Genomic DNA, 25046 nt, shown 5'->3' with positions numbered 1-25046 from the left:
GTGCTGCTTCCTACTATTAAAACGTACAGAAAGCCTTCCAACAGTCAACTGTATTCACCTTATTTCAAACTAAAATATCTTTGACCAGACTGCTGAAAAGGAAGAAAAGTAAAAAATTTTACAGCTGCTTTTCTGTCCTTATTTAGACATGTATGCTCAAAATACGACAGGATGATGTGTGAAACAGAGTAATGGAGAAAATAAAGAAACTGAATAACCTGCCATTGACTACATGACAACACTGCTTGTGGACAGTTTATTCACTTTAAAATAGATACTGTGATATAAAGTTGTCCAGAGCTAAAATCTGTAGTATATAGTAGGCAAGTACAAAGGACAGCCAGCACAGTGTGCTTTGTTAAGATAAATAATTCTGTCAAAAGGTAAGAATGATTTACTGTCTATATCAGGTACATATTTTGGGGGAAAACACACTCATGTCAAGGAGATATGATATAGATAGAAACAGATAAAAGTTCTGAAAGAGAGGCAACCTATTGCAATAATAGTCTCTTGAAGTTAATGGAGGAAAAGAAAATTTCCACATGAGGCTTCACAGTGTGCCCAGTTTCTGGTTTAATACCTGGCAGAGAGCAGTTGCCAAATAAAAATTTGCTGAAAGGATTTCAGGCACTAGGATTTACATATTTAATAGTCTCTCATTTAAACAACCTATCAATTTCTTTCTTCATTATCTACTAGCTATATATAATTTACATAATAAATCTATTATTTAAAAACTTTCAATAGGTACAACAATTATATGACATTTCATTAGGATGAACTCTAAATTGCTTGGACAAGATTTATTTTGGAATCACATTATCCAAGCAAAGAAAGACACACAATCAGTTCCTAAGACACAACAAAAATGAAAAAGGTGAGACAAATGTCTGCCTTAGAAGTTTATCAATAACCTCTTATATACACATATATATTCACAAAGTGGTTGAGAGTCCTTTTATACAATCTTTTATATGAGGTCCATGACTGAGAGCTCTGTAACAGGACAATGGTCAGACAATCATCGTGACTTCCAATGGTTTTTTCCCCCTGAACTTTGTTATCCTTTAGTTGGGGAGAGAAAGAAGTCCATTTTCATCTGCTGTATCTAAGATTTTACAGATCACTGGAGATTCAACCTAAAGAACAACGAAAATAAAACCATTTTAAAGTTGCTAAGCTGAATACTTTATTCAGTATTCTGCTGAATGAATACGTATAAATTTGGTAAATGTATATGAGTCCTTCTTTTGGATAAGTCATCCAATGTTATTTCTACAAAGTGAATTTTTTAGAAAACAATTTTTAGTCATCCATATAAAATGCTAGATAGGTAAGTAGTTATTTTTAAGTAAAAGATGTAAGAAAGAAAAGGAGTAAAGGGCAAGAATAAGAGAGAAATACATTGCTAGGTCTTACATAACAAAATGTAGAAGAATATGGCAAAATAATCAGTTGCACCATTCAAGAAAAGGGTAAAGAAAAATGGCCAAAGATGGGCCAGGTGTTAAAATCATCAGATTTAAGACAATGATAATAAATATAATGGAGGAAATTAGAGGAAATAAGTGGAAAACATAGAAAACATGTGTGAATAAGATGGGGGATTTTAACAGAGAAAATAAAACCATAAAAAAAAAAAACTGAAGAGGAATGTTAGAAATGAAAAATATAGCAGGGATAAATTCATTCAGAGGTGGACAGGACACAGCAGAGGAAAGAGTCAATAAACTTGGAGATAATTCAATAGAAATGATGTGACCCAAACTGACACAAGAAAAAGGTAAGAATAAGATAAAAGAAGATTTGGGGACAACTTGAAATTAGCATATTTTAATCACAGCCCCAGAAATAGATGACGGGCAAAATTTTTCCAAAACTCAGACTCAACACTTAGGAACTTGGCATTTTAAAAAATTTTATAAATTATACCTCAATAAAAAGGATGTCAATTTTTACAGAGGCGATATGAGGGCTATATTAAATTCTGGAGACTACTGAATGTCCTTTCTAGACTTAATGCTAAACATTAAAATGTGGCCCCAAACTGAATTCCTGAATATTAGTTTTCCACTTACCCCAAGGATATACTGACAAGAGTGAGGCTCTAGCATATATACAGTGACAGCATGAGGAGAATCTGATTCTTTACACCTAAAACAGAGAGTACTTTAAGGTATTGCCCAAACCACACAAAAGTATTTTTTTTTCTTTTCAAGGATAAAAATATCTTGTAAGTGGTTCTATACAGTTAATAACTGAAATAGCCTAATTTGACAATAACTATTAAAATAATAATTACAATTATGATTTTACTATCTTATAATAAAACTATTTTCTGAAAAATTCATATTATTAATAAATATAATTATATCTTACATAAATGTTTGCCCATAGGACGCAAATTAAAGAGAAAGGCATAAAGCATGATTTGATGGTCTAACTTACTTTAGTTTTACAGTCACCTGTCTTGGTTTGTCAGTAATATCACAAATATCTCCATTTCCATAAAAATGTGACACCATCCTGAGTCAGAAAAACAAACAAGTTTTATTAAACTATAACTTCACTCATTCAGAGTAACTTTAATGGATAGGGTGAGATGGTTAGAGGGCTCAATTTTGCAACTATATTCCTTAAAAATACATATTTTAAGGTTATGTCACAGAGAAAGTTTTTCAGGTTCTATAGAATATCAAATTGAGATACTTCTTACTGATTTAATTAATAAGAATGATCTTATCAATAACTTGCATATTATTTGCTGCTGCTAAGTAACTTCAGTTGTGTCTGACTCTGTGCGACCCCATAGAAGGCAGCCCATCAGGCTCCCCCGTCCCTGGGATTCTCCAGGCAAGAACACTGGAGTGGGTTGCCATTTCCTGCTCCAATGCATGAAAGTGAAAAGTGAAAGTGAAGTCGCTCAGTCGTCTCCGACTCTTAGCATGGACTGCAGCCTACCAGGCTCCTCCATCCATGGGATTTTCCAGGCAAGAGTAATGGAGTGGGGTGCCATTGCCTTCTCCTGCATATTATTTACTTGTATACAAATAGTTAAGGTTAAACTGCTTTTTAAAAAGTTTTCTTTTAAAGTTAAGCACTTCCCCAGCTCTTCTTTTCCCCTACTCTGAATATTGTTTGCTTTGTCAGTTTTCCCTTCTTCCTACCCTCCATTCAGCTGCACTCCTTAAAATAATGTAATGCAGGAGTAAGAAGGTAAAGCCTATGCTAAGCTATAAATTCCAAAGAGCAGGAACTAAACAAAAGTTTAATTTTGTTAGCCTCATACGTCTGTGCTTCAATATTTGTTGCACATGATACCATGAGCTACTTTCACTTGAAAAATATAAACATTTAAAAAATGTTTGAAAAAAAAAAAAAATGTTTGATCTGTTTAGTATATTAACACTTAGATGAATATCTCTTAACTTTGCTAATTTTGATTTTGATCAGTCCAAGAAGTCAGTACATTCTGAAAACAGATCTCTCAATACCATCTGTGCTAGGAAGGACAAAGTTAACATCTGAGAAGGAAAAAGAACGAATGATTTAAAATTCACTGGGTAATGGACTATAAGCAAAGCTAAAGCTTAGTTATTCTTGGCTAAGAAGAAATGAATTTCCTTCTGCTATAACAAGATATACCTAATGGCCCAAAGAAATGTTCAGGCAGTTTTTCAAAAAAAACATTGTTTAACTACTTTCAATCATTACTGCACAACGGTTAAATAACAAAGGAGAATGCTAGAGTATATTTAAAGAGAATTAAATAACTTAAAGAGGTAAAGATTATACATGAAGGGGTAAAATGCTTTATAACAGGGTTAGACCTAATACCTGGAATTGCAGCAGGGTAACACTAACACCAACATTGTCAAAGGAAGTAGTCAAAGTTCATTGCATGCAATTGCCAGGCACTACACTTTACACCAGTTACCTCATTTAAATGTCATAACAGTTCTCTGAGGCAAATACTACTAGACATGAAAAGTGAGGCTTGCAAAGACTATGTACTTTGCCCAGGGTAGCAGGTGAATCGCCAGTGTTTGAATCCAAGGTATCTGACTTCAGAAACTCCTCTTTAACTATTACGCTGTGTTTCCTCTTAAAAAAAAAACTAACCTAAAAAATGTCCCAGAAAAAAAATAACAAAAAGATTTTACTTTAAATTAACGTTTTCCAATATTCTGAGTTTCAAATATTCTAAGATCCAGAGACAAATAAAGTTAGTATTTACCTGACTGTCTGGGTCCCATCATCTTGAAGGTGATAGGCTCTGGCGGTATTCTTCTTAGCCCATTCAATATGTTCTTCTTGGTTCCATGTCCCCACAACCACAGAGGTTTTCCCATTATCCTTGTCCTAATATATGAAAAAATATTTGTGACAATGAATGTTTGACATCAAGGTGACATTTATGCTGATGGGCTATAAGCTACAGAACTTATCTTCACCTGTACACTGGATATCTATGTTTAGATGTAATAATGTTAGTCAAACTTGATGAGGAGAAATTTGAGCTCATTACTGTTTATTTCTTGTTTCTCTGAATTATGAAACTGGCACTTTCTAGTCAGGTTAAGTCCAGATGTAGTTATTGTGACTCTGTTGCCTTTCACTCTACACTTATCAGTCCTGTCACTTTGCTGGAGATGTTCTTGGCTTCACTCTTCTATTGGTCTATTATTGCCAGCATCTCACCCCTCAACTAAGAGTTTACTCTCTCACACCTAGATACTGTAACTACATACTACTGTGATTCCTACTTCAATCTCTGGCCTCTATCTCTTACTCATTATACAAGTTTCCATATTATTCATTTGATGATGCACCCCATACTGCCCTTTACATGGACTTCTTCCTTCTCTCTCATTTTTCTTTCCTTCCTGTCTTCCTTTTTTCCTTTGTATTTTATGCCAGGGACCATGTTGGGTACTAATATACATCTGATGAGTAGAATTAAAAACCCTTACAGAGGCAAAAAGGCACAGCCACTGTATAGTGGAGCTTACTGCCTAGTGGAAGAGACAGAGCCATTAAACATTCTTTTAGCAACCACACCGTAGATTCCTAGATAGACAGGTATTAGATTGGCATAGTAAACTGTTTAATAAGAGGTTGGATATAGAGATTGTCTGGGTTTGAATTCTGGTTTCACCATTTACTCCCTATGTGATTTTAGGCAAGTTACTAAATCTTTGCTTCAGTTTCCTTATCTTAGAATAACAATACTCATCTCTTATGAGCATTGCATGAGTTAATATGTGTAAAGCACTTAGAATGGTGCCTGGTATACAGTGAATACTATGTTTGTTAGCTACTATTATTTTTCTATACCCCAAAGTTCCTACCAGAGTTCCTCGAAAAGTCCTAGGTTACACTACCTTAGCTAAAGGAAGTTTGATAAAACCTAGTGTTGGCAAGCAGAGAAGGCACTGGCACCCCACTCCAGTACTCCTGCCTGGAAACTCCCATGGACGGAGGAGCCTGCTAGGCTGCAGTTCGTGGGGTCACTAAGAGTTGGACACGACTGAGCGACTTCCCTTTCATTTTCCACTTTCATGCATTGGAGAAGGAAATGGCAACCCACTCCAGTGTTCTTGCCTGGAGAATCCCAGGGACGGGGATTACATGATGGGCTGCCGTCTATGGGGTCGCACAGAGTCGGACACAACTGAAGTGACTTAGCAGCAGCAGTGTTGGCAAGTGTATAGGAAAATAGTCATTAATGAGAATGTAAACGATCCAACCTTTGGAGGCAACTGTTCAGTATGCATCTATTCTGACCCACCAAGTACATTTCTAGATGTGTGTACTATGAGTGTACTTGCAAAAGTTTACAAACGCAACTATTTAAAAATGTTCACTAAGACGCTATCACAGCAGAAACTGGAAACAACTCAAAGATCATCAATAGAGATCTAATTAATACACTGTGTGTATAGGCATAATTCTCTGTACCTGCTGAAATAAATGAAATCAGTTGTTGCTGACATGGAAAGATCTCCAAGATACTAGGTGAAAAGAACAATTGCATTCAGTATATCCCGTCTGTATAAATAAAAAGGTTATATCAAATTTATGTATATGCATTATTTTTTCCCCTTTTGGTTGTTAACTAAGAAAATGTTAACAGCTGTTACTTTTGAAAAATGGGACAATAGTGGAGGAGAATTTTACTTTTCATTCTATTCTATATTGCTGGCATATATTCCTTTAATTAAAAAAAAAAAACAACCAGTGGGTATTATCTGGACTGTACTTAGATGGTACTGTATCTTTTTTGTATTAATAAATATTATTAAAAAATACATCTACAGATGTAAAACATCTACAAAGCAGCAAGAATAAGAGGAAAGCATGATGAAATGGGACAGCACAGGTTTAATGGAAGAAAAAAAAGTCCTAGTTTACAGATGCCACATACATTTTTTTAGAATGATTTAAATGTGGAAAGTGAGTTGATCTTTCCTGATATGATCCATCATGGAATTTAAGATCAGCTCAAAACATCTCAGGAGGGCAAATATGGTATTTTCTAATTACCAGTTGTTATTTATTTTGGGGAATAAAGAGCCTTTTAAAACAACCAAATCAATATTTATTAATGCTTGTCTTCAGGGTCTAGTAGTTTACCTTACTAAATGGTAAGCTTTGATTACTTACTAAATGGTAAGCTTTAAGCAGCTTTGATTCAAGTGTGAGAGAATGCTGATTTATGACACTATAAAAGACTAAAGAGCATTTAATCTTAAAACTTAAACTTGGATCATATGGAACCTTCTTTTAGCTGAGAAACTTGCTGTATCTATCCTATTTTACTGAGACTAGTGACAACATTCTATCTTACCATTCACTTTCTTAAATATGAGTTATAAAATGACTAATTTCTTAGCCAAAGCTGAAGAGTTAGTCACAGTACTGTATTATTCTTCCAGACTGACAGTAATGCAAGAATCTGAGTAGTTAACAAACCAAGTTACTTTAAGATGACTGATGTAGTCTTAACTAACAACAAGCTTTCCATTTCCCAAAATTTAGAGATGTTTTGTTGAATATTTCCATATTAAAATCATCTTATATTTAAAAGTAACACCAATCCCACTCCTCTATTTTTCCACAAAAGATTTTTCAAGCTTTAAACCATTTAGTGATAGAATGATATAAAGACTGTGCCATACCTCATGGTATTGATGTACGTGTTTGCCATAGCAGAATTCATATTTCCACCAACCAACACCCTACAGGAAAGGAAACAGATCAAGTTTCAGTACAGAGAAAGGGGTACTGGGGTTTGTCTCAATATTGCCACGTGATAGTAATGGACATATATGTAATAAAAAAAATTGTACCAGCAATAATATGGTTGAAAATCACAACTAAAAATTACTAATAAACTTAAAAAATGGACATACAGAGAATAACTTTCTTGGTAAAATAAAGTAAAATGAAAACTCTACTTATAAGCATATTTTCCACTGATGCTGAGTCAGAGGCAGAATTCCACCTTTGCAGATATTAGCTCAAGTTTTAAATGAGCTAATGTAGGGTCATAACCAAAATACAGGCTATACAATCATTGGTGCCCATTCTAGCAATTAGCCAGAATCACACATGAATTACTTATTTAAATATATATATATTTTTTTATCAAGTAAAAGTCAAGTTTTAGCCTGTGAGTAAAGAGAAATTATAATGACTATGCCTTATAGTGAGATGTAGAGAAATGTCTGCTGGAAAGCTTCCAGAATCCTGTCATTTCTCTACAGACAAAAAATCTTTTTCAGTGCTGCTAATGTCTCTTGATAAATAACATACAAAGTGAAAGCTGTAAGATAAATACTTAAACTGAAGGTTTATTTCTCACCCCGTGAAAGCAATAGGAACCACTAAGGAACTCTTTTATGAGCTGGTCATCTGTCAATTTGGATATGTGGGTTGTTCCAACAGTGAGCATTGGCTGAGAACCAACAGCAATGGGTTTGTGGATTGCTGGAAATCTCTCTTCCTTAGTTGATTGCAAATCTTCCTAAAATTAAACAAACACATATTTATAGGCTTCAGTATGACTTAAATTAACTTTAGAAAATTTGGAAAATAAAAGTTGTCCACTCATTTTTAATGTGCTTTAAGAAAATGAATTTTGCAACACTTAATAGCATAGAGAAAGCTCTAGTCAAGTGTTAGTTCCATCTACCAGTTAGGGGTATGCTGACCATTCTTAACAATACAGGGATAATTTCTACTTCGTATGTTTTGTCTCATTACTCTTCAGTACTTCACTATCTGTTAGATTTTATATTTTGTTTAAAAAAATGTGGTTACTATCTATAAAGAAAGGATAATAAGCAGTCTAATAAAGGGCTAAGTGGGAACGAATATGAATGTTAGTTGTAATTATTCAAATGCAGCAGGACCTGGGTGCTGCCCTGGAGCAAACTGCGGTGTAATAAGGGAAGGGTACAGGGAATAGCAGATTCAGAGACATGGGTGATTCAAACAGACTGATGAAGAACTGAAACATACAGACTTCACAAAGAGAAAACCCTTGCTTAATTCATGAAACATTAATAATCTGTGACTCATGTGAAGGTCTGTTAGGTGTTGTGTGGATGTGCACATGAACCTGAGAAAGCGGTAAGAGCAAAGATGTGTGGTGGTATGAGAGTTAAAACCAAAGACAGAAGCAGGCACTACACGCTGCAAAACTGTGTGATGCCAAGTCTGAACATCAACTTTTAGGTTTTAGACAAAGATATGGTATGATCAGATTTTTAAGTAATTACTTTTGCAGTCACAGGGAAGAAGGGATAGTAACAAATCTGGAGGTGGAGAGTCAAGTTAGGAGCTCAGAAACCCAGGCCAGAGATGAAGAGACTCAAACGTAAGGGAGTGACAAGCGGGGTGGAGAGAAGAGGACAGTTATGAAAGAAGTCAATGATTTAGAAGCTGGACGTTATCTGGGTGCTGACAGTGAGCAGAAGGGAAATGAATCTAGACCACAACTGAAGGAATGAGTATACCAGTGAACTGAATAAAACAACAATAAAGAAATTAAACAGTAAAATGTATGTAGTTACTGTAGTTGCCATTGGCCAGTTGTAGTTCTTTTCTTGTTTTCATCTTGTATAACAGGAGTCACTGGATGGTTATGTTGGAAACCAATGAGCTTATCCTCTCTCTTCTTCAATGTTAAGAACAAAGACTGCCAAGATGCCTTCTTGTTTTTTTTTAAAAAAACCTTGACTTTTACATGGCTCTTTCTACATTTATAGAATGTAGGCTCCTTCCACATTCAGAGCCTATACTATGCTCCTAGCACTATTTTAAATGCTGAATATTAAAAATGAAGGAGACATAGTTACTACTCATAAGAAGATAAGGTCTAATAGAGTAAAGCAATTACTTAGAATACATGAGACCTATAGTAAGGTCAGTGAAGAAAAGAATACTGCACAGTGAAACCTGTAGCTGAGAAAAGGGGAAGAGGTAAGAAGAAACATGACCATTTATTATTGTTTCTTTAGGACAGAACATCTACTTTCATTTTAAGGAAAATTACCCCAATAAAAGCAAGATGATAGTAGTTTCTGAATCAGGGTTTGGAAATTCAGAAAATAGATTCTTAATAAATCCAGTCATTTCCAAATTAATGTGGTATAATAACATAGGGCTTCCCCTGTGGCTCAGTGGTAACGAATCTGCTTGCCAATGCAGGAGAGGTGGGTTTGATCCCTGGATTGGGAAGATTCTCCAGAGAAGGAAATGGCAACCCACTCCAGCATTCTTGCCTGGGAAATCCCATGGACAGAGGAGCCTCACAGGCTATAGCCCAAGGGGTCACAAAGAATCAGATACAACAATTGGAGAGCCAAATATATATTTTGTTTAAAAAAAATTCTTTATGGTAAAGCTTAGTTCATACTTGAAAGGCAAACCATATGCCAAATATTTTAAAAAAAAGTTATATGTAATAAATTGAATTTCTAAAAAAAATTATTCTGAAATAAAGATGACCAGTTCAAAGTAATTACTCACAGTATTACCTAAGATTTCATAGACAACATGTACTATCAAGATGCTAGGTATTTTGAAAACATTATAGCTATCATCTATAGCTTTAAAAATTGTTTTCTCAACTTGTGGATTTAACTCATAAAAGAAAAATAAACTGGCACTTCTTCCTTGAAGAATAATTAAAGTTGGGTTTGTGAAGAATTTTGATGGGACTGACTTTTTTAAGTACTCGTTAGTACTGAAATCATTATCAAGAAGAAGATGAGAAAATAATTCCATTTCCAATCTTTCAATACAGCACTTCAAATCAAATGTAGATTACGGTTAAGATAATGTTTCCTCCTTATCATAATAGCAGAGTTCACAACATCCACAAAGAGTCTGGCAATATTTTCACAATAAGTATTCAAGAGGAAGGGGCGATAAAGGCCTTGTTGCTGCTGCTGCTGCTAAGTCGCTTCAGTCGTGTCTGACTCTGTGCGACCCCATAGACAGCAGCCCATCAGGCTCCCTCGTCCCTGGGATTCTCCAGGCAAGAACAAAGGCCTTGTAGTTAAATGTTAATTAACCCACTGTTAAATATTAACAGCACACTAGGTGGCAACCCACTCCAGTACTCTTGCCTGGAAAATCCCATGGATGGAGGGGCCTGGTGGGCTGTAGTCCATGGGGTCGCTAGGAGTCGGACATGACTGAGAGACTTCCCTTTCACTTTTCACTTTGATGAATTAGAGAAGGAAATGGCAACCCACTCCAGTGTTCTTGCCTGGAGAATCCCAGGGACGGTGGAGCCTGGTGGGCTGCCATCTATGGGGTCACACAGAGTCGGACATGACTGAAGTGACTTAGCAGCAGCAGGTATCACACAACAAGCTGGAAACTCCAAGTAATGAAAATTTAAAAAATCTTCCCTCCCTTTTAATGAAGAACCATAGGAAAAACAACCTATTTTAACCATGTAAGTGCTATAATGGAGGGCTGAATAAAATACATGCTCACAGAAGAGGAAAGATGGATCTCATATGCAGGTAATCCATTAGAAATCCTGGTTCATTTGCAAACAAAGTGACACTGAAAGCAGATCTTCATGCTTACCCCTGATGAATTTCTATTAGTTCATCAGGTGTAGGGAGGGAGGGGAGAAGACAACAGAAGAAGAGGGAAAACAGTATATCGACAGGCAAGGAGGTTGGAAGGAATGTGGTACTTTTAGGAAATGCTTAAGTTGTTCAAAATAGCTGGTATCAAAGGAATGGAAATGAGAGATGAGGCTGAAGCCAGATCATGAATGGTCCTCTATTCTTCTTTGATAAAATGATTGTATGAACAACAATTTCATCTTGAGATATCAGTTCAGTCGCTCAGTCGTGTCCGACTCTTTGTGACCCCTGAACCGCAGCATGCCAGGCTTCCCTATCCATCACCAACTGCTGGAGTCTACCCAAACCCATGTCCATTGAGTCAGTAATGCCATCCAACCATCTCATCCTCTGTCGTCCCCTTCTCCTCCTGCCCTCAATCTTTCCCAGCATCAGTGTCTTCTCAAATGAGTCACCTCTTCACATTAGGTGGCCTTCAACATCGTTTCACCTTCAATATCAGTCTTTCCAATGAACACCCAGGACTGATCTCCTTTGGGATGGACTTACAGATCACGTTAAATACCAAACGGTTAAATAAATTATCAAATGTTCATTTCAGACAGAACATTTTATCAGCTGTGTGGGAAGGATTAGAAGGAAGATGTGTGAGATTAGTTTTAGGTCTTAAGAAATGATGAAGTTCTGAACTAAAGACAGGTTTGAAAAGCAGTCAGAGGATAACACTGATAGCATTGAGAGATAAGCAGAATGACTTAGGTTTCTGACTTGGACAACTGGGTAGAGCATACAGCTTTAAAAGGAATGGGGAAGACAAGAAAAGTGTCACTGTGAAAGAGGAAAAAAAGGTAAGTCTGAGATAACTGAAAATGTATACATGTCCAATAGGCAGATGGAAAGGGAAGATGGCATATCAAAAGGGAGAAGCAGTAGAGACAAGTGGTTAAGAGGGACAGATTCTAGAATCAGACTGCTTTGATTGTAATCTCTAACCCATCACTTGTCACTTCCCCTCTGAACCTCAGTTCCCTAACCTGTTAAGCTGGGTAATACTATATCTTATATGCTGTTGTAAGGATTAGATAATAGCTGTAAGGACTCAATTGTTGTTTAGTTGCTAAGTCTGACTCTTGCGACTCCATGTACTGTAGCCCGCCAGGCTTGTCTGTCCATGCGATTTTCCAGGCAAGAATACTGGAGTGGGTAGCCACTCCCTTCTTCAGTAAAGATTCAATACATGTTAATAATTGTGATTGTAATTTGTAGATGTATATTTATAATACACAGGCATGGAAATGGAAGTTGAAAGAATAGTCCTGGATGAGCTTACCTAAGGAGACAATGTACAAAAAGGAGACAAAGGACCTGTGAACAGAACCAAGGGAACTGTAACATTTTAAGAAGCAGGAATTAGAGAAAGAGCTAGTACACAGAAGAGAACCAGTGAGATAATGAACTGAAGCAAAGAAAGGAGAAAAAGTTCAAGCTTCAAATGTTCAGCTAAGATCAAGTTATGCACATGTCCAGCAAATTTAGAACCAAAGACAGCTGTTGATCTTAGTAAGAACCATTTAAGGAGAATGACAGAATGATGGTTTGATAAATAGCAATGAGTTGAAGAATAAATAAAGTATTAGGAGATGGGTTGTAGTCTATTTTTTTCAAGACGCTTAGCTGGGAAGTTCGGTTAACTAGCTGAAAAATTTAACTGAAATGAACAGGATGCCAAACTTTAAAATATTATGGAATCATGAGTGTAAGAAAATGCTAAAATAGTCTGGGAAGTACTAGAATAAGGAAAATTAAAATCAAGAGAATTGGAATTGACAATTTTGAGTCAGGAAAATAAATTACTATTACCATACTACAGAAAATCATTAAAATACTGATACATGCTATGATTTTTGGAAATGGAAGCACTGGGAAAATACTGTTCGATAGTTCTCATACCTCTTTGTTTCTCCTAAAAGGCACCCTTAGTATTTCTTCCTGTTGTTCCAACTGTCTCAGGGTGAGGGGTTTAAACGGCGATCCTGGTAGTGACTGGCAAAATATGTCATTCACGGGAGATGCTCTGAATCTGTTCAGTGAAAACAAAGTGTTAAAGCTAAGGATACAACATTTTAAATCGTGTGCATTTCATGTTTAAAATATTAAATCCACATCCTACCTATATTTAGGATGATTGCACAAGAGTGGTGTCAAAATGACAACTTCATATTCACAAGTTGTAACTTCAGCTACTGAAAGAATTTCATGCTTAGATTCAGGATGACATATGTACATCACAGTACTTGATCTGGGCCGGTTCTGTTTCAAACTACAAGGTGTACCATTTCCCATTCCCACTGGATAGTAGGGTGTCATCTGACCTTCGATATTTTTAGTGGGAATCTTAAAAAAAGAGTATAAGACAGACTTTTCATTAGAAATAGAGGTGGGGTGAGGATGGGAGAAGCACTTATTCTGAAAGGAAGAAAACTACATTTTATTTATAAACTAACATTTATTTAATATAATGGTAACACTTCTGTATTTTCTATAAGCTCTCCTAATGTTCTTTTGGTTCATATTCTTACTTAATATATACATATTTTCAGAGCTAATTTAATACAGCATAAAAGGAAATTTTCACTTGGTGCTAAAATTAAGATGTACATTTATATAAAGGATTACAAAGACATAATTAATATGAATTATCTTCAATAGTTACAAAGAAAGAGACCAGGATAAAATGCAGAAACTTCCTATACTGGGCTGGTCAAAGCTTTCTTCACTAAACCCTCAGTGGATGCCTGTGTTAGAATTTAGATTCTAGAAGTCTGAAGTTTGATTTGTCAAAAAGTGGGGCTACACAGTTAATACTATCTTCTAAAACAGATATCTAAGTATTACACTGATTCATCAGTCTGGTTACTTTTCTTTCCTGTTATTAACAGACACACTTCTCAGCATATAAACTCTTAAGTAAATCTATTCAAGGCCAACAAAAGACAAATGAAGACATTTTTACGGAATGGGAGAATAAAGGAGATCATCTCAGAAGACAAGGATTATTAAGGAGTTAGCTCCCACACTTTTATTAACAAACACAAGAAAAATTACATGGACGGGCTTTAAAAAGATGTTGTTAATAGCATCTCCAAGCAAGCTCTTTGGAGGCAGGGAGCTTATCTTGTATCACTTTGGTACCCTGTCAGTGCTATATCCAAAACAGGCAATAAACAAAAGATTCTAGAGAAAAATATTTTGAGGTTTCTTGTATGCTGTTTTCATGCTAATGTCTGGAATTAGAAAATCCTGGGTTCAAATCCCAGCTCTGAATTCACCAGCCTTATGCCTTTGACCCAATTTCAGTTCTTGTCATTTGTAAAACCAGAATAATAATATATACTCAAAGGCTATAGGGAGAATTGAGCATTACTCTTGGTTATATGTCTTGCACAGCATCTGGCTTATAAACCAGGGCTCAAAAATGTGAGTTTTCTTCCCTTACCCTTTTCTTCCTCTTCCTTTATCATTTCACACTTTGAATTTCATCTTGCTATCCTCCAGAGCCAAAATATTTTGAGATAAATATTTTCTCTCAAAGGTAGTCTGTAAAATTAAAACCTTTTAAAATAGCAATGCTATGTGTGTCTATGCACAGCTAATCAGTTCCTCCAAAGCCACCTTTTTAAATTACAGACACCCCTTTTAAGTAATTTCTAAGACTTTTTGCCATTTTACTTTACTTCTAATAAAAGTATCATTATGATATGAAACCATTTGTAGGAATATTTTCCAACAGTAAGTTATTTAACTTTATGGAAATTTTAAGGATTCAGAAATCATTCCTTAAACCACAAGGGCACTTAAAATTGTAATTAGTCACCCTAAGGAATAGTTCTTTTTTAAACAACCCTACTTTTCAGTCATCAATTATGCATTCAGATTCAATAAACATTCATGAAAGGCCTGTATTATATCTAGCATTCTACTTTGCACTGCAGAATAAAGAGATAAAAGACAGTCCCTGCTTTTAAGAGGCTTGCAGTCTGGTCGCTTGTTATTTACACATACAGTTTATCTGTTTTACCCACAAGAGATAGGGTTCAAACAAAAGAAAAAAAATGTAAAAGCTCCTATTATCATTGCTTGCAATGTTAAATAGAGGGGAAGAACCACCGCTAAGCACAGAAGTGATATAATGCTATTACAGAAACTTTCCCAGACACATCTTTGATAAATTCATTTATTTTTGTACGATCTTAAAAGTAAATAAAAGCAATATAGGATAGCTTTTGCAGAAAAACCTAACAGATTGCAAATTTTCTTTTACCAAATCCTTTGAGGTATTTGATAGACAGTTAAAGAACACCTGGCTATATTTTGTCAATTAAGTTACATAAATTTGTGTTTAGCTGTTCAGAGTAAAAAATCACCAATTATCACTTGCCTCTTTCGATTTTTCCTCTTCTTTTGCTTCTTGTTCTGTGGATTAATACAAAAGCAAGTATAAATAATGAGTGATAACTTATATACAAGACATAAAATGACTAAGTCTTCAATTTGTAACCTTAAACTTCTTTCTAAAGAAGACTCAAAGCATACATATAATTTTTATCTTACTACTTTAAGCTAATTTTCTTGAAATGGTTTCTTTTGAAAAGAACAGTCATTTAATCATTTTATCTTTATCTAGGAAATAGTCTATTTGAGGCATAAAAACTGGTCACAAGTTTTCTTCTAAAATGTTTTTATCTCAGTGAAAGGTTTATTCTTAAAAGAGTTGGCCAATGTGAATAACAGAGATTAATAAAAACATTTCATAATTTGAGGGATATATCTACATGTTTATTTCCATATATAAAGACTTTGCTTAAACCAAGCAAATAAATAAACTATATAAATATAACACTGACATGTATATCTCACCAGATTTAAAAATTAACAGGTAGAAAAAAAGCAACAATGTTTGTTAAAGCAAAAAATAATGGAAAGATCTCTTTGAAAAGGTTTTCTAAGGCATTGTTTAGAAATTTATTTAAGTGTTTTACAATTCATAAAGTCTCCAACAAGATCTTTTTTTTTTTTAATCGATTGGCTGCATCATGCGGCATGTGGTAATTCAAGTTTCCTGACCAGGGAGTGAACCTGTGCCCCCTGCACTGTAAGCGTGGCGTCTGTAACCACTAGACCATCAGAGAAGTCCTTCCCACAAGATCTTTTAAATTTCAATTTGAATATATACTTTAAACCAAATACTAACATTATTACTAAATCACTCTGTAGAAACAAACCTTTTTCGGATAGAAGGTTCTTAGCCAACATATTTCCAAGGTAGTACTCGTGAATATTTATTTTCTGTATTAAAAAAAAAATAATGTAGTAAGTATTTTGCAAATACATTTTTAAAGAACACAAATTAAAAAAAAATCTCATTATTACAGTTTTCATTTTATAATGTTCCATATTTTATAGTTTGAAGAAAAAAATACCTGACCACTTTCTTTCTCTTCATGGTACTGCCGAACGTGTTTTCCGTGACATACTTCATAAGTCCAGTAAGACTCAATCTAAGAGGGATGGATGTATACAAAAGCCACATAACTCAACTGAATTACTTTTTGATATTTTAAGCAACTGAGTAGATTTCTCCCAAGATTTAGAATAAACTTTCATTAAATGAAAGTTATTACTATGCCTCAGAAAATATGAAATTTCTGAAGCCTATTCACTGTTTTCACTAATTAGATAAATGTAAAAATTCTGTGAAGCAAATAGTTCTACACCTGGGGTCTGTAATAAACACCCAGCCAAGGGACCATTTTCCACACAGCCTAAAAGATAACAATGAGCACTTTTTATTAAAATTGTATACAAGGAAACTTTCTTTTGATCTGAAAAACATTCAAAGCAGTTTGGTAAGTGACATATTTGATAAGTGATATTACTGGGTGTTTGCCGCATATACAATACTATACAGGAATTTAAACTTTCAAGGGTTTATTGGCTGCTGGAAAATTTATTTTCTAATTAAGTGAACATAAAATACATACTCTGTAGGAGCAACTGCTTTGTTTAAATAGGGGCTCCAACAGCTCTCTTGGATTCGGGCCTTTATAATCCTTTTCTTCTTCCTATGAAAGAATTAAGAGTTTAATATCGTTATTAGGGAGCTTTCTTCAACTCTGCTGTTTAGCTATTAACTCATTGGTCAAGTCACAAATGCTTGGAAATAAAAGGGGAAAAAGTCAAAAGATTTAATAAGATCCTATGGTATGCCATTTCTTTCAAAAGAATTGAAATATATGCAGCAACATGGACGGACCTAGAGACTTCTATATTGAGTGAAGTCACACGGAGAAAGGTAACTATCATATGGTATTGCTTATATGTGGAATCTAAAAAAATGGTACAAATGAACTTATTTACCAAAAAGAGAGTCACACATGTAGAAAACAAACTTATGGCTACCAGGGGGGAAGGGCGGGGGGAGGGAGATAAACTAGGGGATCAAAGTTGACAGAAACAAACTATTATATATAAAATAGATAACTGTTAATAGTAAGAACCTACTGTCTAGCACAGAGAACTCTACTCAATACTCTGTAATGGACTACATGGGAAAACAATCTAAAAAAGAATGTATATATGTAATGTGTAACTGATTCACTTCGCTATATACCTGAAACTAACACAACACTGTAAACCAACTATACTCCAATTGAAAAAAAAAAGAACTGAAGTATAAAACACAGAGCCATAGAAAAATCTTCAATTCTTCCTTTTCTTAGAAAAAGGTTTCTGAGTATCAGTTTCCTGAACAATTCTTATACACCTACTTGAGAATTTCTAGCTATAAAAGCCTTGAATAGTTGCATCTTACATAATACACTGGAAAGTTTTAAGATACTTCTCAGTTTTCCAATTTTACATTTCATACTCGAATGCCATAAATATGTGTATAATTGTGTATGTGTATATTTGTGTCTTAAGGTTTAAAACAAAACGAAATAGATAGCTGTCTTTCACAGATCTTAAATCTGAACAAAACTTCTTAAGAAAGCACTCAATGAGTTTAATACTTCCATTTTAGAGATTATGAAAATATTCTGTAATTAGCTCAAAAAATTGATTGAGTGAAGGAATTGAGTTTCAAATTTGTTCAGGTTCCACAGCTAACTATAGCCTATACCTCAGCCTCCTGGCTCCTAGGCTGGTGTCCTTTCCATTTTACCATGCTGCCTCTGTTTCATCTTGAAAGAAGTCATTGCCTTAAAGGATGGATAAGAGGCAGTTAGCGCATTTTAGGAGGAAGAAACGGGCAAGAGCTAAGGTAATGAGAAAGTACAAGGTACCTACAGATTTATTTACTAGCAGTTCTTTATAAAAAATGCCACACATACATAATCTAAGAATTCAGGAATAATGTGATTACTATTTTTATGGTAAGACAGCATTACTGAGAAACCTGTCGCTCAATTTTATTTTAAAGTATGCAGTTGCAATGTTTCAAATAAATGTTTGGTAACAGGAATTATCAATGTATTTACAAAAACTTACCTCGTCCCCACTTGCCACAAGGGGAAGAATGCATTTATATTTTTCTTTATGTGTAGTTGTCATGATGACATAATTATCTTCTTTATACAAAACTCCAGTTGTAGGCTAGAAATAGAACAAAAAATGTACATTATTTTCTCTGATTAAACTAAACTATAATTTATCATTTCAACAGAGGATTTTCAAACCTATTTACTTCCAAAGGCAGGAAAAAAGTCTACATGTTTTTTAATGATAAAATGAAGACAACAGACTTTTTCTTGGTGTTACAATGTAACAGAAAAAAAAGGAACAAAAATATAGTGTGGAGTATAAAGGAAAAAAGTAGTAATGCAACAAACTGAAGTTATAATATGGATTAAAAAGTATTTAGAGGCAGTGAATGTACATGGATACACCATCACTGAATACTTATTACCACCTATACATGAGAGTCTACAGCAACTTACAAACATACTCCCAATTCTTTTTGATGGGACATCTGAACCTAAGATAGTACAGTAATTTTCATATTTGGGTAACATATGGATAAATTACTATGAATCCTCTGTGCTAATTTAACTTTTTTAGTATGTATAAGGGTCAGCAAATTTTTCCTGTAAAGGGCCAGATAGTAAATATTTTAGGCTTTGTGGGTCATATGATCTCTATTGCAACTACAATGGCACCCCACTCCAGTACTCTTGCCTGGAAAATCCCATGGACGGAGGAGCCTGGTAGGCTGCAGTCCATGGGGTCACTGGAGTCGGACATGACTGAGCGACTTCACTTTCACTTTTCACTTTCCTGCATTGGAGAAGGGAATGGCAACCCACTCCAGTGTTCTTGTCTGGAGAATCCCAGGGACGGGGGAGCCTGGTGGGCTGCCGTCTATGGGGGCACACAGAGTCGGACACGACTGAAGTGACTTAGCAGCAGCAGCAGCATGCCATTGTAGGAAATAAGTACACAGGCATTATTATGTAAATGAATAAGCATGGATGTTCTGAGAAAAAAACAAACAAACCAAAAAACCTTATAGAAATCAAGTTTGGAGTGGGCCAGCCTAAAGGTGTAGTTTTCTGACTCATGGTATATATCAACAAGACTATCGTTAAAGTGTTCTACAGTATAAAACCAAACAAATTCACAAATCAAAAAGAACCAACGCAATTCAAATGAACATTTCAATTACTGTAACTGGTATCATTTTACAAAAAAGAAATCTCTGCTTTGTGACAGAAAATATGTCACTAACTACTAAGGCAGATGGAGAAGGAAATGGCAACCTACTCCAGTATTCTTGCCTGGAGAATTCCATGGACAGAGGAGCCTGGCGGGCTACAGTCCATGGGGTCGCCAGAGTCGGACACAACTTAGTGACTAAACCACCACCACCACCAAGACAGACGTTTTCAAAGTCTATGAGCAGTATTCTGTGGCAGTTCAGTTCTCTCTTTTCTCTTCTGACAGTAGATAAAATCACTAAACTATTTGGCAATCCCTAGTAATGAAAGAATCACTCTTATTACAGACCTCTATTCTTTCTTCAATTTAACAAAACAACTCTTAACTATAATAAAACCAGTAGTACTTGAAACTTTAAGTACTTGAAACCTTAAACACAAATAGAAATCAGGGCCATGTTTTCCCAAGATAATAAAGCAAAACAAAAAACAGCAGTAAATACTGACTGTATGAGCTGTATGATAGTACCATTTGAGCCCTTTACATTATTATCTCATCAATGCTCAAAACAAGCATTGTACCCATTTCACTGAAAAGGAAACTGAAGCCCAGGGCTTAAATAATTTGTCCAAGGTAACATAGTTAGTAAACAGCACAGCCCAGAGAAGAAACCTAGCAGACTGGTTCCATATTCTGTGTGCTCTTAACTGTTTTAACATATTTGAATCAGCTTTGGTTAACATTTTCTTAGATTACTATACAGCGTGTGCTTGCATATTAAGTCGCTTCAGTCATGTCCTGGACTATAACCAAGGATCCTTATTTAAAAGAACATTACAAGTGAAGACAGGAATCAAAGAGATTTGAAAGTGAGAGTTGCAAAGCCAAATTTATGATAAAGGGATCCTTAGAAACATTTATTCAGTTTAGCCAACAAACTGCTGTTAAGACATAACATTTCTATCTTTTGGTATTTTTCAGATATAGTCAGAACATATGATGGTGCGTTGTGCAAAGAATGACTCACATTCATTTAGCTAGCAATAGATGGCTTAAAGTTTTGTCAAATCATTCCTGTACTGCAGTGAAGGTGGACGGTAGCATATGTCTTAAATGCATTCCTCTCTATTTGTGAAGTACCTGCAATCTAGTGTTCAGAACTGGATTAAATAGCAATACTGACTCATTTACTAAAACGTTCAGAACAGTGCTAACAATGGAAAAAGAAACTGCTTGTTTGGAACCACAGCAAAGAAAGACAATTCTTTCTTTGTAATTAAAACTATAATCTTGTGTTTTATGTCTATATGATGAAATTTATTCCTTGTTTTTAAGGTTTAGGTAAAAGGTAACAGAAATAGAAACCATCTCTATTCTTATTTGAAGATTTGTTGTTGCTGCAAAGATTTATTTTTCATTAGTTTAGGAAAGGCTGCTGCTGCTAAGTGGTGTCAGTCGTGTCCGACTCTGTGTGACCCCATAGACGGCAGCCCACCAGGCTCCTCTGTCCCTGGGATTCTCCAGGCAAGAGTACTGGAGTGGGCTGCCATTGCCTTCTCCATAGGAAAGGCTATTTTCCTCTTCAATAGAACAAACCAAATAACATTTCTTCTATCTGAAAACTCTTTGCTGAAATAGTGTATCATTTATTGGGATCACAAAGTAAACATTTTAAACAAATTTTACCCGACTTTTTTTTTTTTTATTTCCTTCACTTCTAATTACAAAGAAGTTTTAATAATGATGTTTTAATAATGGACTTTTTAATAATGGAAATTAGAGGAGAAAAGCTAACTTTTTGACTTTTAACTTAAAAAAATTTCTGATCAACTAAAATGCTTCCTTTTGATTTTGTAAAATAGGTTTTTACTTAAAAAATGAATTCTGAATGCACATAATCACAGACAGTGTTTAAAAAAACTTGTTTTATATAACTTGACACCTTAAAGTATTTCCAGTGTAAGAGGCAATATTAGCGATATGATAAAAATCAGATTTTAATATAATGAGACTAATCAAGGAGGGGTGTAGTCTTCAAGATTAAGGAACTTGAAAAGTATCTTGGCAAGTGTGAAATTTCTAATGCTTGACACAAGTCTGGAGGAATTAAGACAGAGGATGAGAAAGAAAGCTATCCTGGAGAATCTGTAAAATAAACTCAATGGTACAACTTGTTAAGATATAGGACATGATTCAAACCATGGAGACGGTCACCATTTCCCCCAAAGGTAGCATTTGTTTTCAAATGGGAATACATTTCTGTATTAGCAAAAGAAGTTGAAAGAAAATTAGACTTATTTTGCAGTTTTCCTTTGGAGATGTTCATGAATTCTGTGTGAAGTAATGAATAATTGAACGTTTTAAAGACAGAGAGATGATGTTTCAGAAGGAAAATACACACAAAACCAAAACTGACTGCTAAAAACCAGTAAAGAAAGAATATCATAATCATGAATTATTGGAAACATTAAAAAATGTATATATTTTTGGCATTTGATAATTTTTCTAAGTAAATTTGAAAGATGATGTATCATTTTGATATATCTGAATGGCAAGAGAATATAAAGCACAGAAGAGTTTTAAAGATTAAAAAACCTGAGATCTTTTAATCCAATCCCTCTCAATTTCAGGTGGTAGAGAGAGAAAGGATCTTTATCCTAGTTCATTCAGCTGCTCAGTTACACACAAATGTCCATCCAACTGGCCTATAAAACAAAATGACGGTGCCAGGTGTGGAGGGCTGTAGTTTCAATTACACAAAGTAGGGAAGTGAAGCCTTGAGATTAAGAAAATATTAAAAGAAATCAGATCAATGATAATGGTTCTTGAGGCTTATTTTTGCGGGAGGGCCATAGGCCTTTTGCTAAGGCATAGGAAAATGTCTTTAGTTTTTTCCCAAAATAACTCAAACTTAAAAAAAAAAGGAAAAAAATTCTTCCCAAATTTTCAAACAAGCCCATCTTAGATTATGCTTTATTGTCAAATAAAAATAATTAAAAACGAAATTTCAAAATAAAATTGTTAAGATATAGGAAAGGTTGGTCCACCGTACATTTAGATCCTTTTCCATAACCTTTTGCAGCCAGCAAACAACAGTGCCAGAAAGAAAACGCAACGGTTTGGTAATAACTTCTAAAAAGGCTAGTTTTAGTCACCTGCATATAGGTCAGTAACTTTTTAGGGCCATATATTAGCATGCCTTTTTTAATTTAAAAAAAAAAAAAAAAAAAACCACATTGATGTAGAGTAAAAAATTTTAATGACCACATTCTTTAAACATTTGCCGAGTTCATGCCTAGTGTGCTCTTCAGAAATAATCAGAGGTTGGACTAAAATATTCTCATCTCCAAGTTGTAGCTGACTTATAACAAACTTTTATATAAACATTTTAATATATTAGTATTTTCTGAATAAGAAACCTACTGTATAGAACTGGGAACTCTCTTTAATGCTCTGTAATGACCTATAGTGGAACAGAATCTAAAAAAGAGTGGGTATATGTATATAGCGTATATGTGTAACTGATTCAGTTTGTTGTACAGCAGAAACTAACACAACACTGTAAATCAACTATACTTTAATAAAAATTAATTAAAAATATCTTCTGGCATTAATGCAAAGACAAATTGGCTTCCCAGAGAAATATCTACTTAAATTTAAGAATCACTGAACTATCAGAATGGAAGAACTGAAAACAAACCAGGTGTGAAATATTAGCTAAAACCAACACCAGCAAATAGAAATCTGGGTTGTGGAAATGACGACATCCCTTATCCTGGGACATTCTGTGCTGTCATGATAGTATCACATATTCATGTTTTATATATATGTAACAGAACATATACTAACAGAATATATATATATTGATATAGTATATATCAACATATATATAGTATATATCAATATATATATTGATATAGTATATCAATATATATATAGTATATATCAATATATATATTGATATAGTAACAGAACAATATACTAAAATAGTCTTCCAAGTAGAACGACTGCAGATAATTGGAATAAGAATTAAAAAAAAAAAAAACTTTTCAGGGGCAGGTGGGCTGTTACATTTTCCCTGATTTCCATTTTAAATAAATGAATTAATTACCATACGGTAAGTATCACAAGAACCTATTTATTACTGGCCGACAATGGATAGGAAGACTTCTCGGAAGTCCACTTCCCAAAGGAAGGACTGCAAATATTCATTACTTCGAGGTTATAAATACGTTTTTCAATGTAGGAAAACTGACCATAAAATCTCATGTTCTGGAGTCTTAAGTAACAGTTATAATACATCAAAACTGTAAAGGACATTCTGCATAAGTGTCGTTAACATCTCACCGGTCAAACAGCCCTCTCTGAGAGACAACTTTGAAGGGAAAAGAGCTGTGCGGTATATGTATACTATGCATATACGACAGAGAAAAAACGAGTATGAGAAAGGGAACTCATACCCACAGTACAACTGATTGTGTAGGAAGGGTGTGTGTAATACTCCTTGAAGGAGAGAAGGCTGCTGGTGGAGGAAGAGCTGCAGGTGACTTGCCAGAGAGAAAACAGATGCGCCTGACGTGGTTCTAGAAAAGCTGCTTCCACAGGGGGGGAGTGTTGGTAAACTGGAGAGACAGATTTCTTTAAAAGGGAGAACAGGTGACCGCTGGATCCTGAATGTGTAGGCATGGAGGCACATCCACACTACGTGTTTGCTAAGCACTTGCTGTATGAATGAACGAACGCGGGATTACTGAAGCTTTGGACTAGGAATGAAGCATGCGCCTGCAGAGGAGGTTCTAGGGGAAAAAAGCGTAGAATACCGAGAGAAGGGGCCGAACTCTTTTAAGTGCCAGGAAGAAGAGAGATGGCTACCGGGTTCGCAAGGGCACTGACCAGAGAGAACTCGGTGCCGGGCCAGTTGACTCGGAAAGGTATGTCATCGCTGAGCTGGGGTAGCGCTCGGCCGCCTCCGGACGCCTCCAGGAGACCGCAGAGGACCAATAACACCGGCCCGCCTGGGACCAGACTCCGCGCGCCGCCGCCTCCTTCCTCCATCCTCCGCCGCCGAGTTCTCCAGCCGCCGCCACAACCTCCTCGGCCCACAGAGGAGAGGAGGGGGAGGAGGAGGAGGCGGCGGCGGGACTACCAAGCGTCCAGGCAGCCCGGGGCCCAACCGCCGCCACGTCTCCTTCCGGAGAGCCCGGCAACGCC

The 25046-nt window shown here is 35.4% G+C and overlaps 1 protein-coding gene across 2 annotated transcripts; it reads right to left on the bottom strand.

Annotated features, from left to right (window-relative positions):
• Positions 1–446: 446 nt before the first annotated feature.
• On the bottom strand, positions 447–25046 carry ERLEC1 (endoplasmic reticulum lectin 1). 2 transcript variants are annotated; one of them, XM_005212698.5, is made up of 14 exons: positions 24729–25040; positions 18669–18773; positions 17162–17242; positions 16601–16678; positions 16403–16466; positions 15559–15593; positions 13291–13514; positions 13071–13200; positions 7871–8032; positions 7185–7244; positions 4241–4365; positions 2452–2529; positions 2082–2157; positions 557–1142 (listed from the first exon to the last, which is right to left on the bottom strand). In XM_005212698.5, exons 1-14 carry the CDS (start codon positions 24888–24890, stop codon positions 1071–1073), a joined length of 1452 nt encoding a protein of 483 aa, XP_005212755.1. In that variant the 5' UTR covers positions 24891–25040; the 3' UTR covers positions 557–1070. The 2 variants fall into 2 exon arrangements, with proteins under 2 accessions (NP_001178336.1, XP_005212755.1); NM_001191407.1 differs by lacking the exon at positions 7871–8032 and having other exon boundaries at positions 447–1142; positions 24729–25046.

Source organism: Bos taurus, chromosome 11 (assembly GCF_002263795.3).
Source record: "Bos taurus isolate L1 Dominette 01449 registration number 42190680 breed Hereford chromosome 11, ARS-UCD2.0, whole genome shotgun sequence".
NCBI lineage: Eukaryota > Metazoa > Chordata > Mammalia > Artiodactyla > Bovidae > Bos > Bos taurus.
The sequence above is the reverse complement of the archived record's forward strand: the minus strand, read 5'-3'. Positions and strand labels throughout refer to the sequence as shown.

Excerpts from the sequence above, each read along its gene's own strand:
- ERLEC1 (XM_005212698.5), bottom strand. The coding sequence starts at position 24,890 with ATGGAGGAAGGAGGCGGCGGCGCGCGGAGTCTGGTCCCAGGCGGGCCG. Across the intron at positions 13,201-13,290 it reads TGCAATCATCCTAAATATAG|ATTCAGAGCATCTCCCGTGA; the intron begins GTAGGATGTGGA and ends TTCACTGAACAG. Across the intron at positions 8,033-13,070 it reads CTTTTAGGAGAAACAAAGAG|GAAGATTTGCAATCAACTAA; the intron begins GTATGAGAACTA and ends GTTTAATTTTAG.